The sequence below is a fragment of the Tachypleus tridentatus genome, chromosome 4, assembly GCF_004210375.1.
Source record: "Tachypleus tridentatus isolate NWPU-2018 chromosome 4, ASM421037v1, whole genome shotgun sequence".
Taxonomy (NCBI): Eukaryota; Metazoa; Arthropoda; class Merostomata; order Xiphosura; family Limulidae; genus Tachypleus; species Tachypleus tridentatus.
Genome location: NC_134828.1, coordinates 5587416 through 5606150, shown reverse-complemented (window position 1 = coordinate 5606150; position 18735 = coordinate 5587416). Strand labels below are relative to the sequence as shown.

Here is an 18735-nt window from a genome sequence, read left to right as displayed (position 1 = left end):
TGTAGCTTTAAACTTATTGTAGACAGACACAGTTTTTTTTGTCATGCTTCTTTAAACTCCAGTTAGTAGTGTTACTCAAGAAATGACAATCATGCAAGAAAAGGTTCAATGAGATGAACTGGTCAGGTAATGCCAGTTCTGCAACCTCCATATTCACTGTACTGGGCCTTCTGTACTTGGAGGTTTGTTAAGAACATTGTGTATCACATGCCTACGGCAAACATAACAGAGTTAAAGACCAGGAAAACAGTTGCAATTACCATGGTAACAGTGGATGTGTTACAGCAAATGTAGATTAAAACTGGATAACGGTCAGATGTGTTAAGAGCCTCTAATGGTGCACACACAGAAGTCAACTGACATGTCAATAAAAATTGTTTGAGTTGGAACATAGTATATTGTAAAATATATGGTAATATTTCTTTATTTGTTTAATTATTAAATTTTAAAATAGGTAAATAAAATTAGTCCACACTGTATTACCCAGTCTAAGCCATATTGAACAGAAGGTGAAAAAGTATTCATTTCAAAGAAATATACTCAGTATTCAGTAAATATTTTAAAATAAATCTATAGAAAAAAATGAATAAATTACATTCACTTGCCATGAAAGAGTTTGATACTTGTATAATGTCTTCTAGTAATAAGGGTTATCAGAAACATTAATATGCATAGCTGAAAACATTTAAAAGGATAAAAAGACTTGAGAGACACTTCCAAAACAAATTTATACCAATAAACTTTCCACTGTTTGTTAAACTAACTGACTGATATGCAGTTAGAAAGTAAATGTCAAATGACTTTAAAAATCAAAAATTAAACAAACATCTTCTTGGGAGAGAAAACATTATTTTAAATGTTATGAAGTTTAAACACAAACTCACATAATTACAGAGGTACCATTTCAACATCACTTAGCAACCTATCTTTTATAATTTAACTTTTTCTATCAAAGGTATGTGTTTAATAAATATTTTTCAATAAAGTACCTTAGTGAGGTTAACCAACTGAAGAACATCAGATGATGCTAAACCTCTCAGAATCCTCTCTCTCTCTTTATCAACATCTTCATCATCTTCTATAAGTGGATATTCTGGGACTTTGATATTCCTATTGAAAGAATAATAAAAAGACGCACGTTTAAAATCAAGATCTTTGAGATAATCCTTCTATTAACTTTCTTATTGGTTCAATCTAGTTACAGTAACTATCTTTCCTGTTTTTTTACTTTCTAACTTACTTCACTACTTTTCCCCCTAGAAATATTTACAATGATAGGTACTTATTTAAAAGAACAAGAAACTCTTCATAGAAAAAAAAAAAGGGGAAAAATAATAGGCCATTAACATGCAATCCCAAATGTAAATTATGTAGAATACAAAACAATTTATGCTACAATATGTTTTCATGACAAGAATTATCAGATTATATTCATAGCTGTTTAATATTACAAAAGGATTCAGTACGTTCACAAACAGACACAAAAAGAGAGGTGAGGCCTTATTAAAAAATACAAATACTGTAGTACTTCATCAGCAAATTCTTGAGAAATATTAAAGCAAAGCAACATAAAAAAAGTAAAAAAACTCATGCAGTTATGAGATCTCTATTTTATGATTTCTTAGTGACAGATTAAAAACAATATCAATATGATATAACACTTTACTAGAATGCATGTGATACCTACTTTGGTTTTATGAAAAAGTGGAAGTCACATAACAGTGTCAAGAGAAAGAAACTCAATCCTGAAATTGCCATGGCAATCAAGTTTCTTGTCACCAAATCCCAAGCAAAGGGTGATCTCATTTTATTGTACTGCCCTAAAAAGATGTGCATGACTGATACATTAACACAACTGCAAACATTTTAAAATATCTTAATATTTGAACAAAAGAAATATATTTGCTTATAAATTCTAAACTAACAACTTTTTCAAGGGCTGTTTTAATAGCCTTTTCTAAGAATATTATATTTTAAAAAATATTTCTTAGGAAACTCTGACTTCAGTACAATATAAAAGATAAAACATTTAAAAGTGTCAAGAAATAAAATCTTATGAGTTTGATTCTTCTTTTCATAATAAACAGTTTAAAACAAATCAAATATGTCTATTGAATGTACATAAATATTAAAATAAAAAACATTGAATTGCTGTAAATAAATTAAATTTAATAATGGTCTAATAATGAAATAAGTTATATTTGATATTGCTGCAAACCATTAGATCCAGTTTTTAGCCTTAAATATTTTTATGAATGTGACTGATCTTCATACATGAGTATGAAGAATAACATTTATCAAGTTTCAAGGGTTGGGATCATACAAAAAGTTTATCAATGTTATCTTACCCGTTTTGAACAAGAAAAAGTTCTGGTATTCGTTAAAGGCAATATCCATCAATCCACGGCCAAGACAGTAGTTGGGAAACAAGAGAAAGGTTGCCTTTAATACCGTGTGAATTTCTCCCAGGTACTAAGTGAGACAACGAAACAAATCTTCAGTAACAAATGCAGCTTTGAATTATCCTTCAATATTTCTTTAAGCCAAAATAACCAATTTCACTTAATATTCCAACAAGTTCATACAGTTCAATACAATGAGGTACCCATGGAAACCATTTAACAGAAGTTCATAATAGAATCTTCATTAATTATTCTCTCCTCTTGATCCCTTTGTATGGGGGTCGGGATGTTTCATGATACCTCTCCAATAAAACCTATCACTCTTCACATTGCCTCCTATTTGACCATTGTCATCCTTCTATCTTTTCCTTGGTCTTTCTCTCTGTGGCCCATTTCACAAAACTGTCTCCACATGCCCATACCACATCAGTCATAATTCCTGCAATTTTTTCCATCACATTACACATCATCACTTCTTGTCAAGTTTCTGTACTTGGTTTGTGACATTACAACACCTTCACTTTCTGTCAAGTTTCTGTGCTTGGTTTGTGACATTACACACCTTCACTTCCTGTCAAGTTTCTGTGCTTGGTTTGTGACATTACACACCTTCACTTCCTGTCAAGTTTCTGTGCTTGGTTTGCGACATTACACATCATCACTTCCTGTCAAGTTTCTGTGCTTGGTTTGCGACTTCTCACACTTCTAATATATTTCAACCTTCTCATTTCTGCCACTTTCAACATAACACTCCTTAATCCCAAAGTCTTTGTTACAAATAGAATCGCCATAATTTTGTATTATATAATAATGCTGAGGTAAAAGTTTTTTGTTTGTTAAACAGAGTAATACATTTACTCTATGAACACTGCCTATTGTTATTATTGTTCCATTAACCATTCAAAGAAACACTGATTTTTTTCAGTAGAAACATCAAACTTTTATTGGTATTACAGGTAGTGTTCAGATGAAACAAATTTTATAAGCTTTCATAACAGAACACCACAGGATATTAAGGAAGTTTCTACAGGCACAAGGTTTAATAAACAATAATATAAAAAGTATATACTGATGATAAAATAACAAATGTAAATAAACTACTTTAACTAGAAGTGTTATTAAAATCTTCTGGAGATTATTTAACTAAAAATAAAAACATGTGAAATAAAACACTGTTTCTTTAAGGTGTTTCATAAGAGTTCCTAAAGTCAATAAATCCATATTTAATATATAAAACATTGTGTAGCATTATAATTCTAAAAATGAGAAATTCAATATGCCAATTATGCTACAGACTAGTAGCATATGCAATACCTAATAAGATACGCATACACAATTATACACATTCATAAAGTAATAATCCTATGAAATACAGAACTTGCATTCTTTTTAAGAATAAGTATCTTGTACAACCTTGTATTTTCTTCATTCTAACACTGCAGCTTAGGTTTTGTAATTTCACATTAACAATTAAGTACAAACTTTTCATAAATAAGTTCTATAATAATTGAAAAACAAATAAATAAATATATAAAATCACATGTCAATCACACTTTAGTGATCTGTGTATGCCAGTGTAGTTTGTGACATTAGTTGTTGCACCAAGAACAACCTGAAACTGTGGAGAATTCTAACAATTAATATTATATGGGATCTGAAACATTATTTTCATAAAATAGAAATATCATGTATCATGTATTTGCAGTAAATTAACACAATAAACCACACTTTTGGTACAAAATGTTAACAAAAAGTTTCATTTGTTAGTCAGTAGAAAGCTATAATGAACTTTGTTGTGCCTATCTTGGGCATTGATACCAAGTTTTAAGCACTATAAGCTCACAGACGTACTAGTGAGCCACCAGAAAGAAGGGATTGATAGTCTAAACACTACTAAACTGAACTCAACACTTTCATGTGTCTTCTCGGTAGGACCTAAAAGGATACACTGAAATGTGTAAACCAGTTTCCTAGCTTTTGTGCTAATAATTTGTTTCAAAAGTGTAATTTATTATTATTGTTACTTTACATATCAGTATATTCATAACTTACTACAGTAAAATTTCTACAATAATAATATTGATAAGTGCAGACAATTATAAAAAACTTCAGAAAAATATTACGTTTAAAAATGAACAAATTTCAGGAAGCCACTACTTACAGCATTGTAAGAGAAAACTTCAAGAAGAAAACTGGTTACTATGCATGTGATTCCCACAAAGAGGTTAATTACAATTAAAAAGATGTATGCTGTACTAGGTTCCTTAAACAGGAAGGACACAGGATACATCACAGGAGTGATGGACCACCTATAGCAGAAAAAAACAGCTGCCAAGTTTGACACACATAAGCCAGTTCCTCACAGTAACACTAAAGCAGACTTATTAATTGCACTAAGCTTGAAAAAAGAGAAAAATAAAAAAATAACAATTGAAGATAAATGACAAATTACAAAATCAAACTTATGCTCTAAATTCATTCCCACAAGACCGAGACTTGAGCAGAATATCTAAATAAGTAAGGTTAACCCAAATGATGTATTAGTCACAGAAACAAAATAAGATAGCTAAACCATCAATCACCTCAATGAAAACAAATTGTAAATGTGTATCGTTAAGAATGCTTATGTACAAGAAAGATAAGAAATGTAATGGAAGTACAATATTTAGTCCATTATTACAGGCACTGTAGTTTTTTATTACTTAACTGTTTATATTTACTGAAGTCTGCATCAGATTAAATAATATTAAACATTAAGAAAAAATATTATGGCTACTGTGTCTTTTAATCTCCCACAGGAAGAAGATATCATGCACAAATATCTAAATAATGACTTATTTTGTAGAGTTTCTGTGGTCTGACAGTAGTGAAAGAAAATTCAATTTAATTCCACTAGTATCATATTAAATAAACAGTTATGTTTAAATCCATTAGTATCATATTAAATAAACACTGTTATGTTTAAATCCACTAGTATCATGTTAAATAAACACTGTTATGTTTAATTCCACTAGTGTCATATTGAATAAACACTGTTATGGTTGGTACTCCCTTCATGCCACACACTTACAAGTGTCACAAAAGGAATAAACATAAGTACTTTGCTGAAGGATAGTTGAATAGAAGGAGAAACAAGACAATTCTAAATAACCATGGTTGTAATTAGATCTCTAATTGGTCAAGGAATGGAGATACCAGCTGAAAGTTTGTATGTGAGAAAAACTCGCAGCCACTCTATGAGCTGCTATGTCATGGCTAAAAATAGTTTAACTTTTTACTGTTTTCAATTTAAAAAGCAAAATATCTGGAAATTTATATGAAGATAAAATACAACATTTAACATTTTTAGTATGATTTAAATTTGTTAATTTTAAAATTGCAAAATTTGTTTTAAACACTTTCACAGAAATAGAGGTTATAGAACTAAATCTAATATATAACATTAAATAAAAACCTAACAACACTTCTCTTTAATAAAAGTCATTTCTCTTTGGAAAACTTTAGTTGTTTATGACAAGTGAAAAAGATAAATGAATCATTAAAACATAAGTTCTAAGATATGTTTCTGTAGTTGAATAGATATTTAGAAATAGATGGAAAACAAATGATTACCTAGTTAGGACTCACTCAGTAAGAAGGCTAATATACATGTTATTTCATTGTAGTGTCAGTGCAGTACTGATTTCTGGATACATATATCTTAAGTTATTCATTACCTTAATTGTAACGCTATATTTTTAAACAAAAACTATACAGAAAGTATACCATGGCGTTTTCTAATTGAACTTACCCATACATTAAAAACAGAGACACGACAGCTGGGAAGTTTTTGTCTGAAGAGTATGCAGGAATATCAAACACACGAAGAATGAGAATGCAACACGTAGCAGGAACAACATAGTTACACTAGATGGAACAAAAGTATGTACATTAAAAAACACTCAAAGTGTTGATATATCTTTCAAGAACTAAAAATTCTAAAAAGAAATACTGATTATTTTATTAAAATACAAAGATCTTAGTAATAAACAATTTCCCATTGAGTTTATTAACAGTATTAATATTGAAATTATATCCACACTAGGTTTATCAGCAACTAGATGTAAAAAATTGAGTATAATGAAGTCTTAAATAAAACTACCATCAGCAAGTCATGACAGTTGGCAATAAATATATCTTATTTTTTGTTACAGAAACTCTGGTTTTTCTCAGATTAAAGGCTCATACACTGCACAGTTATGTACTAATAATATATTCAAAAGTAATATAACTTTAAGAATAGAGACAGCACATGCCATGAATACAACATATGTAGAATGTGTTTTAGCTGGATGTTCAATTCTTCCCTTAAAAATGTTAAAAAACAAACCAACATGTCATTCAAAAGTGATGGAAAACTTAACATTTGTCATTTCAAGACATTAAGAAACTGACCGAATTTATTGCATTACTTTTCCATCATGATAAAATTTATATATTTGAACAAGTTGATCTAAAACAAACCTTTTGCAATGGAATCAGTGTAATATGTATCAGCTGAGTATTCATATCATAACTACTGATGCAGTAAGTGTACCTTCACAAAACTTGGTAGACATTTAATAAAGATTCCAAGTCTTTCATATACAGAAAATCAGGTTTTTAATGAAATATTTTTAATAAAAATTTGTTTTTGAAAATAGACTGTTTTGTTATTAGTCAGAGTAGTGAAGTGATTTAAATGTTATGAATAAAAAGCTATTCATCCCAAAAATCACAAATATTATTGACGTAATTTCTTATAGATTCTAAATACATTTTCAGTAAAACATTATATGTTGTTTTCATTTTTCTACTCTAGCTATACGAGATCTGTCAATATGACTGACCTTGTAACCACTTGTTTCATTCTGGAATTACTAAAAATTATAACACAAATGTTCAGTCTGACTAGCTTAAATCTCATAACATTATACATATACATATATATATATATATATCTATTATTTTTATTATATTGACCTTCCAGTCACTCATGGATAAAGTTACATAGGTTGCATTAATGCAGTGCACGTACACTCATGTTATTGTATTCAATAATTTACAAATGACTTAGTCTTTACAGAGTGACCCATCTTGGCCATGTTTTAAAGGACAAATACCTGGTAAAATACACACACCTTTCAGTTATTATATATTCATATAAATTATTAGTATTTACAAATCCATTCTTAAACATATTTTCCTTAAAACACAAAATAGTAAATAAATAAGTATAGCAAACTATTATATTTTCTAGGTATGATGACCTTTGTACTCGTTTACTGCTTGCCGTAGGTTGCTAAGTGTTTATAAATGTTGCACATGGAGGATGTGAAATGAAATAATTTTAAGTTTTATATACATACATTCAAAATAACTAAACTATCATAAATTAATATTGACATCATAGAATTCCACTATAATTTATCAAGCTAAGTAATTAAGCTGAATCTTGTATGAGAAAATATGTAATTTCAAAAAGATTAAAGACAGCATCTGCCTCCTCAAGATCTTGGTTTGAAAGAATGAGTTGGCTTTCTAACACTTTAAAATAGTTAAGAAAGCCACCAGAGGAACATTTTGAGGTTTTTTTTTGGTTCTTCACATGCCATATATTGAAGTAAGTTATATAAGGGACATTCCACAAATGGAAAGAAGGGAGTAGGGACACTGTGTTTAATTCAGTACATCTGTTACACCTCAATGAATATAAAAGATACGAGGTTTCTATTTTATATTCTAGTTGTTCAGCATTGCTTATTTGAGTTTCTAATTTGCATGAAACTATAGACTTTGTGTTTGGACATTAAAACATCTAATTTTAACACATTCTGCACAAAAAATGCCATGTGACAAAAATATTTAGGTCTGTCCTTGTAACACTTACTGATACATTAGGAAACTGAGTAATGAATCACACTAACATTTGAATAATAATCTGTAATGTGATAGCAAACTCAATAATGTAAATTCATAAAATAGGAATTCAATATAATTTTGAATGCAAGATAACAAACATCATGACGTGGTCTTTTACCTTTGACCCATCTTGATAAGGTTAATAATGAATCACTAGTATTAAAGTCCACAATCACATCTTACCATGTCCCAGAAGTAATTTCCCACCCAATAGATGACCGTATTAACTCCACTGATAGCTTGCAGGTGTCTGGCTTTAATATATCTCTCATAAACCAGAAAAAGGACAAAACTGGCTGGCACAAAGGACATTGCAACAATGATGAAGATTGCTATTAAAACATCTGTTCCTTGAAGGCTAAAACATATTTGAGAGAAAAAAAAATAGGAATTTCTTAAGATGATATTTCTAAGATAATACATTTATAGACACCAAATAAGAAAATTATTGTATAGCTCTGGCAGGTTTCTTAAGGTCTAAACAATTTGGTTTAACCCTTCAATTACTGACTTATCTCTATACTGTTTCTGAATGGTAGTACCATATACTGCATCATGTTCAGTAATCTTATATTTTTATCTGTTGCCACACTCAGTTAACAATTTACCAAAAGTACATAGAACACTCCAACAATAACAGCTAGGATTAATTACAATAATTATGATGTTTCTATTGTAATTCACATATTATTATGGACCTCATAACCAAACGATCTTGTACCTACAAGCAGTTAGGGCCAATCTAATGCTGAAAACAAATTTTAAATACTCAAACACACAGGAAACCCAACAGAAACTAATAAGATTAGGTGTAATAATAACAGTACTTTCATTCATTGATTTTGTTTTGGTGTGAATGTATATCATTACCCTCATAATCAAAACGTCATGGCTAAATAAATAATTTGATGGATAATTAGTTCAAAAAATGTGTAAAAACATATCTGAAATTACAGGCACACTGTATTTCTATCCAGTCAACATTTTTGAACTAATAAACTTTAGCTAATCAGTCATTGCCACCTCTTGGGATATTCTGTCAAATATTGGGAATTAATCACCACTTTCATAATGCATTGATACTTCCAACAGTGTGACGCATGAAATTGTGGCAATTAGTTATGAACCATGAACTTTCACACTCACAGTTCAAAATTCACTAAGCCACACTTGTCCCATGATGTTGTGGCAACTTAATCATGAACTATGAACTTTCAGAATCACAGTCCAACATGCACTAGGCCATACTTGTCCCAAGAACATATGAAGATGATAGAATACACATAACTAATGCAGATCAAAACTGAACAGTTATTTAATTATTTAAGTACAACATTTTGTTGTTTATATATCTTTAAAACATGGTTTTATGCATGTACTAAAATTAAAAACGAACAACATTTCTAATAATTATATAAAAGATGAAGCAGCAAGTTACTGGCTTATTAAAAGCTAGTTTTGACATTTACACAATCTATAAGTTATGATAAACAAAATCCTACATTGAATAGTCATATAACACTAACTACAGTTAACAAATGTTATTGTGACATATACAAGTTAAGGAAACATCTTTAAAAAACAATTAAACCATTAAAAACTTTCTCAAAGAACATTTTACATCTTAGATAAAACATTCCAATTTCACTGAAGTATGAACATTTTACATCTTAGATAAAACACTTTGATTTCACTGAAGTACTTACATCTGATCTTTGGAGGGCATGTAGGAGGTGTCAGTCATTGGATGGTTTATCACAGTTATTCCTGTATTAACAAAATACGAATGCATGTACTCTAATAACCAAACTATTCATTACAAAATACAGGTGCATGTACTCTAATAACCAAACTATTCATTACAAAATACAGGTGCATGTACTCTAATAACCAAACTATTCATTACAAAATACAGGTGCATGTACTCTAATAACCAAACTATTCATTTGAGGTATTAATACTTTCCATGTGTGTACAGGTGCATGTACTCTGATAACCAAACTATTCATTTGAGGTATTAATACTTTCCATGTGTGTACAGGTGCATGTACTCTGATAACCAAACTATTCATTTGAGGTATTAATACTTTCCATGTGTGTACAGGTGCATGTACTCTAATAACCAAACTATTCATTTGAGGTATTAATACTTTTCATGTGTGTACAGGTGCATGCACTCTGATAACCAAACTATTCATTTGAGGTATTAATATTTTTCATGTGTGTACAGGTGCATGCACTCTAATAACCAAACTATTCATTTGAGGTATTAATACTTTTCATGTGTGTACAGGTGCATGCACTCTAATAACCAAACTATTCATTTGAGGTATTAATACTTTTCATGTGTGTACAGGTGCATGCACTCTGATAACCAAACTATTCATTTGAGGTATTAATACTTTTCATGTGTGTACAGGTGCATGCACTCTGATAACCAAACTATTCATTTGAGGTATTAATATTTTTCATGTGTATACAGGTGCATGCACTCTAATAACTAAACTATTCATTTGAGGTATTAATACTTTCCATGTGTGTACAGGTGCATGTACTCTAATAGCCCAACTATTCATTTGAGGTATTAATACTTTTCATGTGTGTACAGGTGCATGTACTCTAATAACCAAACTATTCAGTTGAGGTATTAATACTTTTCATGTGTGTACAGGTGCATGCACTCTGATAACCAAACTATTCAGTTGAGGTATTAATACTTTCCATGTGTGTACAGGTGCATGTACTCTAATAACCAAACTATTCAGTTGAGGTATTAATACTTTCCATGTGTGTACAGGTGCATGTACTCTAATAACCAAACTATTCATTTGAGGTATTAATACTTTCCATGTGTGTACAGGTGCATGTACTCTAATAACCAAACTATTCATTTGAGGTATTAATACTTTCCATGTGTGTACAGGTGCATGTACTCTGATAACCAAACTATTCATTTGAGGTATTAATACTTTCCATGTGTACAGGTGCATGTACTCTGATAACCAAACTATTCATTTGAGGTATTAATACTTTTCATGTGTGTACAGGTGCATGTACTCTAATAACCAAACTATTCATTTGAGGTATTAATACTTTCCATGTGTGTACAGGTGCATGTACTCTAATAACCAAACTATTCATTTGAGGTATTAATACTTTCCATGTGTGTACAGGTGCATGTACTCTGATAACCAAACTATTCATTTGAGGTATTAATACTTTCCATGTGTGTACAGGTGCATGTACTCTGATAACCAAACTATTCATTTGAGGTATTAATACTTTTCATGTGTGTACAGGTGCATGCACTCTAATAACCAAACTATTCAGTTGAGGTATTAATACTTTCCATGTGTGTACAGGTGCATGTACTCTGATAACCAAACTATTCATTTGAGGTATTAATACTTTCCATGTGTGTACAGGTGCATGTACTCTGATAACCAAACTATTCATTTGAGGTATTAATACTTTCCATGTGTGTACAGGTGCATGTACTCTGATAACCAAACTATTCATTTGAGGTATTAATACTTTCCATGTGTGTACAGGTGCATGTACTCTAATAGCCCAACTATTCATTTGAGGTATTAATACTTTTCATGTGTGTACAGGTGCATGTACTCTAATAACCAAACTATTCAGTTGAGGTATTAATACTTTTCATGTGTGTACAGGTGCATGCACTCTAATAACCAAACTATTCAGTTGAGGTATTAATACTTTCCATGTGTGTACAGGTGCATGTACTCTAATAACCAAACTATTCAGTTGAGGTATTAATACTTTCCATGTGTGTACAGGTGCATGTACTCTGATAACCAAACTATTCATTTGAGGTATTAATACTTTCCATGTGTGTACAGGTGCATGTACTCTGATAACCAAACTATTCATTTGAGGTATTAATACTTTCCATGTGTATACAGGTGCATGTACTCTAATAACCAAACTATTCATTTGAGGTATTAATACTTTCCATGTGTGTACAGGTGCATGTACTCTGATAACCAAACTATTCATTTGAGGTATTAATACTTTCTATGTGTGTACAGGTGCATGTACTCTGATAACCAAACTATTCATTTGAGGTATTAATATTTTTCATGTGTATACAGGTGCATGTACTCTAATAACTAAACTACTCATTTGAGGTATTAATACTTTCCATGTGTGTACAGGTGCATGTACTCTGATAACCAAACTATTCATTTGAGGTATTAATACTTTTCATGTGTGTACAGGTGCATGCACTCTGATAACCAAACTATTCATTTGAGGTATTAATACTTTCTATGTGTATACATATATGTACTGTTTATTTACCCTTTTCAATCAGTGATCATAATAATGGTTTTGTAGTTAAAAAAATAATAATATTATTAAATAAAGTTGTAGCTTACCATTTTCAATACAATTATATCATTCAAAACTATACAAACAATGGTGTTAAATAAAAAGATTCTAATGTTTAATGATCTATAGAGGATAAAAAGGCTAAATCCAAAGTTTCACTTTCTGTTTAGACATGTGTTATTTGTTGTTTTTATCAAACATTTCACAGAAACCATTACTCTTTTTTATTAATAAAATTATAACACAATTTATTTTAATTAAAATGTTCTGATTGAAATGCAGCTGAAAGAAGTTATAATGAGGAAGCCTATTCTGCTATCTTTAAATTAAAATGATATGAAAATGTATAAAAAATATTTTTTCATTGCATCTGCTATCTTTAAATTAAAATGATATGAAAATGTATAAAAAATACATTTATGCTCAACACACAGCACTTCATTTGTCAATATTTTGTAGTGGATGTTTTAAAACTTTCACTTAATTCACATACCATATGCTGATGGATTGCCTTTTGGCTCAGGTAGGTTAGCACGAAGAATAGCATTGTTCATGCTGTTGATATAGGTAGGAATGCTGTGAAATCCTTTATTGTTGTACCATATCTGTAATGGAAACCATCAAACATGTAGAGGACCCATGTTATTACTTAATGTCTAATTTTTTTTTACATTAGATGAAAATAGTTTTATTGAAAAAATTGTGTAGAATGGACGACAACTGCCTGTTGTGGAGACACAAGTGTAAAGGACGACATTTCAAAAGTCTTCCACCTTTTGTCTTTATGTACAAAAAAGTGCTTTTTTATTATGTTAATCTGAGTCCAAGTTTGGACTTGAAGACAAAAGGTGGAAGACTTTCGAAACGTCCTCAACACTTGCGTCTCCGCAACAGGCAGTTGCCATCCATTCTACAAAGTTTCATCATGAAAACTCTGCCTAAACAATCTATCAAAGAATAGTTTTATTAATGATTTAATTCATAATGTTTAAGGTTTTAAATTTTTCTAAGTAGAAAGAAGTTAGTTATGTTGTCATAACACATGTATTAACAACTGCTGAACATTCAATTCAATAAATGACAAACATATCCACAAGATATCTAATAATGAAAACTACTGTTTGTAGAATGTTGCTAAAGTTTTTTAGTAAAATTATTAAAGATTCTTTGTTTTTAAGTAGTCATTTCCACCATTACTGTTAGCTGAAATTACACTGTTGTTTTATTCAGTTTAGGGTGAAGAAGTAATAAACCAAAAATAATTAAAAAGTGGAGTATGATAAATTAGTTGTTTTATTTTAATTTTGAGGCCATACATACTGGAGATAAATATTAAACTGGTCCAATATTAGTTAGAAATCCAAAAAAATGATTTTTTTTAAAGCACAGACATCATAAAACCATCTGTTAGTTTTTACCCTGTTCACACCTTATACCTGTCTTTGGAAGTTACTTTCTAAGAACCAAAACACCTCTAACACTAAGAATATAGTAAAGAGAAAAGGGATTTAGTGTTATTTCAGCAACACATGGCTGTTATTAAAATCTAAGAACCTGAACTAACTTTGGCAATATTGCGAACGGCAATCTTCCTAAAAAGTGGAGGTGCATTCTCTCCAAAATTGGGAGGAACATAATCTTTAACGAGGCCAAATGAAAAGGCTCCATACCTATAAAACAATACTTAAGTGTTAAAATATAATACAAAAACATACTTGACAATTGTTAAGCAGCAGAAAATAATCTCAGTTTCTATACAAATCAGAATATAAGAGCATATGAGAACAACAAAAGCTAAATAATTTTTTTTTTATCAGTCATTTACAGAAAGGTATTGAGTGTTGTTCATTTAGTTCTCAAAGAAATTATAAGAGGCAAACATACAGTGTACTACAAAAATCAGTTTTCACTGAACTTCATGTCCTGTTAACAAATATGAGAACAAAATAACAAATGGATTGAAAGAATAAAAACAAGTCAATATTTGTTTGTCATCATGGACTGAGGTTATCAGCATTCCTTAAGTTAAACGTACAACAATTGATCGAATGTTTTACCTAATCTATTACTTAGCAACTCCCAGAAGGAGGATATATTAACATTTAGATCTTTTTAGAGGGTGTTTTATTTTCTATGAAAGAATAAAAACAAGTCAATATTTGTTTGTCATCATGGACTGAGGTTATCAGCATTCCTTAAGTTAAACATACAACAACTGATCGAATGTTTTACCTAATCTATTACTTAGCAACTCCCAGAAGGAGGATATATTAACATTTAGATCTTTTTAGAGGGTGTTTTATTTTCTATGAAAGAATAAAAACAAGTCAATGTTTGTTTGTCATCATGGACTGAGGTTATCAGCATTCCTTAAGTTAAACATACAACAACTGATCAAATGTTTTACCTAATCTATTACTTAGCAACTCCCAGAAGGAGGATATATTAACATTTAGATCTTTTTTAGAAGGTGTTTTATTTTCTATGCAAGAACTGCACTATAAAATATGTACATAATTAAAAGTACTAATGAAAAAGATGCTGGATATATTAGATTTAAATAAATTATTTTGTTTTCATATTTACTGGTCAATGTTACAACTATATCTAGCTTTAAGTTTGAATTTATTGTGGCTATAGAGCTATTTATATGAAAATACTTTCACATAAGTAAAATCTGTGAAATTCTCTCATTTTTTTAAATATTATCTAATATTACTTTGCAGTGATTCAAAATTCCTCCACAGTAGATGTATGGTAACCTATATTATCACTTTGTTTCCTGGATGTTATGCTCTATACATAAATTTGTCATTATTACTGATCTTCATTTGATTTATTACAATAACTAGAGACCCCACTTTATTTCTAGAAGTACAAATTGTAATAAAACAACGAGTTTTTAACAGTGTAATCTGGTAAAAACAGTTAAAAATTAAAATAAGAATAACTGTGATTTAAACCAATTAATGCATTTTACAACTCTTTATTGTAAGTAAGATCTCTGTTGAAACATTAATTATATCAAAAGCTTTATGTTAAAGCTTGTAAATGCCATAAATCAACATTGCACAAAATCTACTTAATGTACAAAAAAAAAAAATTTTTTATTATGTTAATCTGAGTAAGTTTGTAACAAAAATGTATTTACAGTCATATCATGATAACATTTAACTGTCTTAACTCCAGGTGAAGTGATATTTTATTACAACAACCACTGAACCACAACAAAACAAAGCAGAGCCTACACAGTCACTGATTTCGAACCATCTGTATAAATCAAAATGGAAGGATGGTTCGAAAAATGTTCAGCAAATAACATATGCCATTTCCAATCAGAAGTGTATGCTTTTCTCAGGGGACTGTGAGAAAGTGGAATGGGCTGACCAGTGGATAGAGCAATGTTATCCAAGGACAGACCCAATTCATCCAATGGCACCTGGATATGAAGGCCAAAAAGAGCAATAGCAAACTGTTTATTCTGAAAAAGTATGGCCCACTGAGGAAGGAAAACACAACCATAGGTGGGATGCTTTGGTAAAGAATGAAGTTTCGAAGACAGTTGTAAACGGAGGAGATGCAAAGAGGTTCATGAGACTATGTATAAGCTCTGAACTGGAGAAGTGCAGAAAGCTGCAGTGCAGAGCCAAAGTCCTTGATGATCAATGGGATCCAGCATCTTTAAAGCCGAGGTCCTGGAGGAGCCATAGATCAGTGATCCATAGTCGAGTTTCAATCAAATGAGAACACGGTATATTTTTAGCATAGAACATCAATCCACTCCCCAAAGTGGTGAAAGAGAGGACATGGAAGATGTTCAGTGCTCTTGTACATTTGACCTCCAGCTGCTTGATGTATGGTACAAAGGTCAGCTTATGGTCAAAGACAAGCCTCAGGAACTTTGTCTCAGGGACCACAAGCAGCACAACTAACTGATAGAGAGTTCAGGATGAGGGTCAATACCATGTTGACTGCAAAATGCATGCAAATGGTTTCAGAGAGAGAGAGAGAGAGGTTAAAGCCATTTGCTGTGGTCTACTTCAGTAAAAAATTGAGGGTAGTCTGCAGGTGCCGTTCAATATACCTCATGAGATGTGAAAGTCATCGACATGGAACTCATTTGCAACAGTAGAGGCGGTTGTTCAGTGATGGCTTTAATCTTTATACTGAAAATAGTGACACTCAAAACACAGCCCTGTGGGATTCCAAATTCCTGTAGAAAAGAATGGGAAAGGTCAAACCCACACAAACTTAGAATCTCCTGTCTATTAAAAAATTTTTTAATAAAAAGGGGCAAATGGCCACATAACCCACATATATGTAGGTCTCACAAATTGCCATATCTCCATGTTGTATCATAAGCGTTATCAATGTCAAACAATATTGATACAAATGTTGTCATTTCAGAAAGGCTTCTCTGATTGATTTTAAAGTCAAATCAGGTGGTCCACAGTGGAGACTGTCATTGGAACCCACACTGGGTGGGCAAGAGGAGGTTGTTTGATTCAAGGAACCAAACGAGATGAGCATTAACCATCCTCTCTAAGGTCTTACAGAGACAACTCTTCAAAGCACTTGGATGGTAGTTTCAAGGAATCTTGGGATCCAACCCAGGCTTAGAGAAAGGTATGACAATAGCCTGGAGCCAGGCATCAGGTAAAACATTCTCCTGCTAGATACAGTTAAAAATAATGAGAAGAATAGCAAGAGAAGCATGAGATAGATGGCACAGCATTTCATAGTATACATCATCAGGTCCAACCGATAAAGGGCCAGTTTGAGTTCCACCAGTGTAAAGAGACGATTATATTCACAGAGACAAATACCTCAAAAGGAAAGAGGTGATTTATCTGCCCATGTCTTGATGGCTAAGAAGGTGGAGGTGAAGCAGAAGTGCTAAATGCCGAGCAAACACTTTCACATAAAGTATCGGTGATGCTCTGGGTATCAGCTATTTCCTGGCTATCAGAGAGCATCATCGAGAGGGAGGCAGAATAATATTGCCCACTGACATTTTGAATCTTCTCCCATATGACTTTGGAATTAATGGTAGAAGATACGCTGGTTGTGAACTTAATCTAAGATTCCTTCTGGCTTTGATGTCTTACCCATCGAGTAGGTGCATGGCCCTGCTGGAAAGCAATGCAGTTCGAGAGTGTGGAATATCTACAAAAACTATCCCAGGCTCATTTTCAAGCCTTCCGTGCCATGTGGCAGGCAGGATTCCACCATGGATGAGAATATAGTGGAAAATGTGTCGAGGTTTTAGGAATACATTGAGCAGCTGCTTGTATAAAACAGTCAGCTACTGCTGCCACACAGTCATCCATTGATGGTTTACAGACAATGGCAGGATCAAGTTTTGTGAGAGCAGTAAAAAAGGGCCAGTTTGTTTGATCCAGCTTCCACCGGGGCACATGGGTCAGGTGGCATTGACCATGGCCAGTCTCTCTCAAGTTTATAAGAAAATGATCACTGCATCATGAATTGTTGTCAACCCTCCACAAAAAATGGGAAAATAATGAAGGGGAGAAAATTGAGAGATAAATAGCTGTAAAGGACTGACTATGTGCATGGATATAAGTAGAAGAACCAGTTTTGAAAAGAGAAAGGTTGTGATCTGAAAGCATACGCTCTACAGAGCAGCCCTACTATCAATATCAGCACTTCCCCAGAGGAGATGATGTCCATTAAAGTCTCCCAGGATGAAGAAGGGAGACAGCAACTGTTCAATGAGAGCATCAAGGTCTGATTGATCACATTTCTCCAGGCAAAAGGTAGAGAGAACAAACAGTGATGGTACAGCCTACAAGGGTGTATAAAGTGGCAAAAGACAGGGTGGGCATGTGCTGATCAACCAACAGTGCCACCCCTTCATGCACTTGTCCATCACATAACCTGTCATTTCTGTACAAAGAAAACTGCCAGAAGATGACTGTGTTGGCAGGTTTCAGAAATGTTTCCTGTAATGAAAGGCATACAGGATGGTAGGAACCAGTGTTTTGATGTCATCTAGATTATAACATAAACTGTGACA

General features: G+C 31.8%; 1 protein-coding gene across 2 annotated transcripts in view; it reads right to left on the bottom strand.

The window, feature by feature from the left end:
• Nucleotides 1-18735, bottom strand: part of LOC143248485 (ATP-binding cassette sub-family A member 2-like) — a 149733-nt gene that overhangs the window by 39517 nt on the left and 91481 nt on the right. For both annotated transcript variants that reach the window (XM_076496892.1, XM_076496893.1), the window contains 9 exons: nt 14263-14368; nt 13192-13303; nt 10049-10109; nt 8526-8700; nt 6193-6308; nt 4564-4711; nt 2349-2472; nt 1688-1820; nt 990-1110 (listed from right to left, as the gene is read on the bottom strand). In XM_076496892.1, the coding sequence (XP_076353007.1) occupies nt 990-1110; nt 1688-1820; nt 2349-2472; nt 4564-4711; nt 6193-6308; nt 8526-8700; nt 10049-10109; nt 13192-13303; nt 14263-14368 (1096 nt within the window). The remainder of the gene's footprint in view (nt 1-989; nt 1111-1687; nt 1821-2348; nt 2473-4563; nt 4712-6192; nt 6309-8525; nt 8701-10048; nt 10110-13191; nt 13304-14262; nt 14369-18735) is intronic.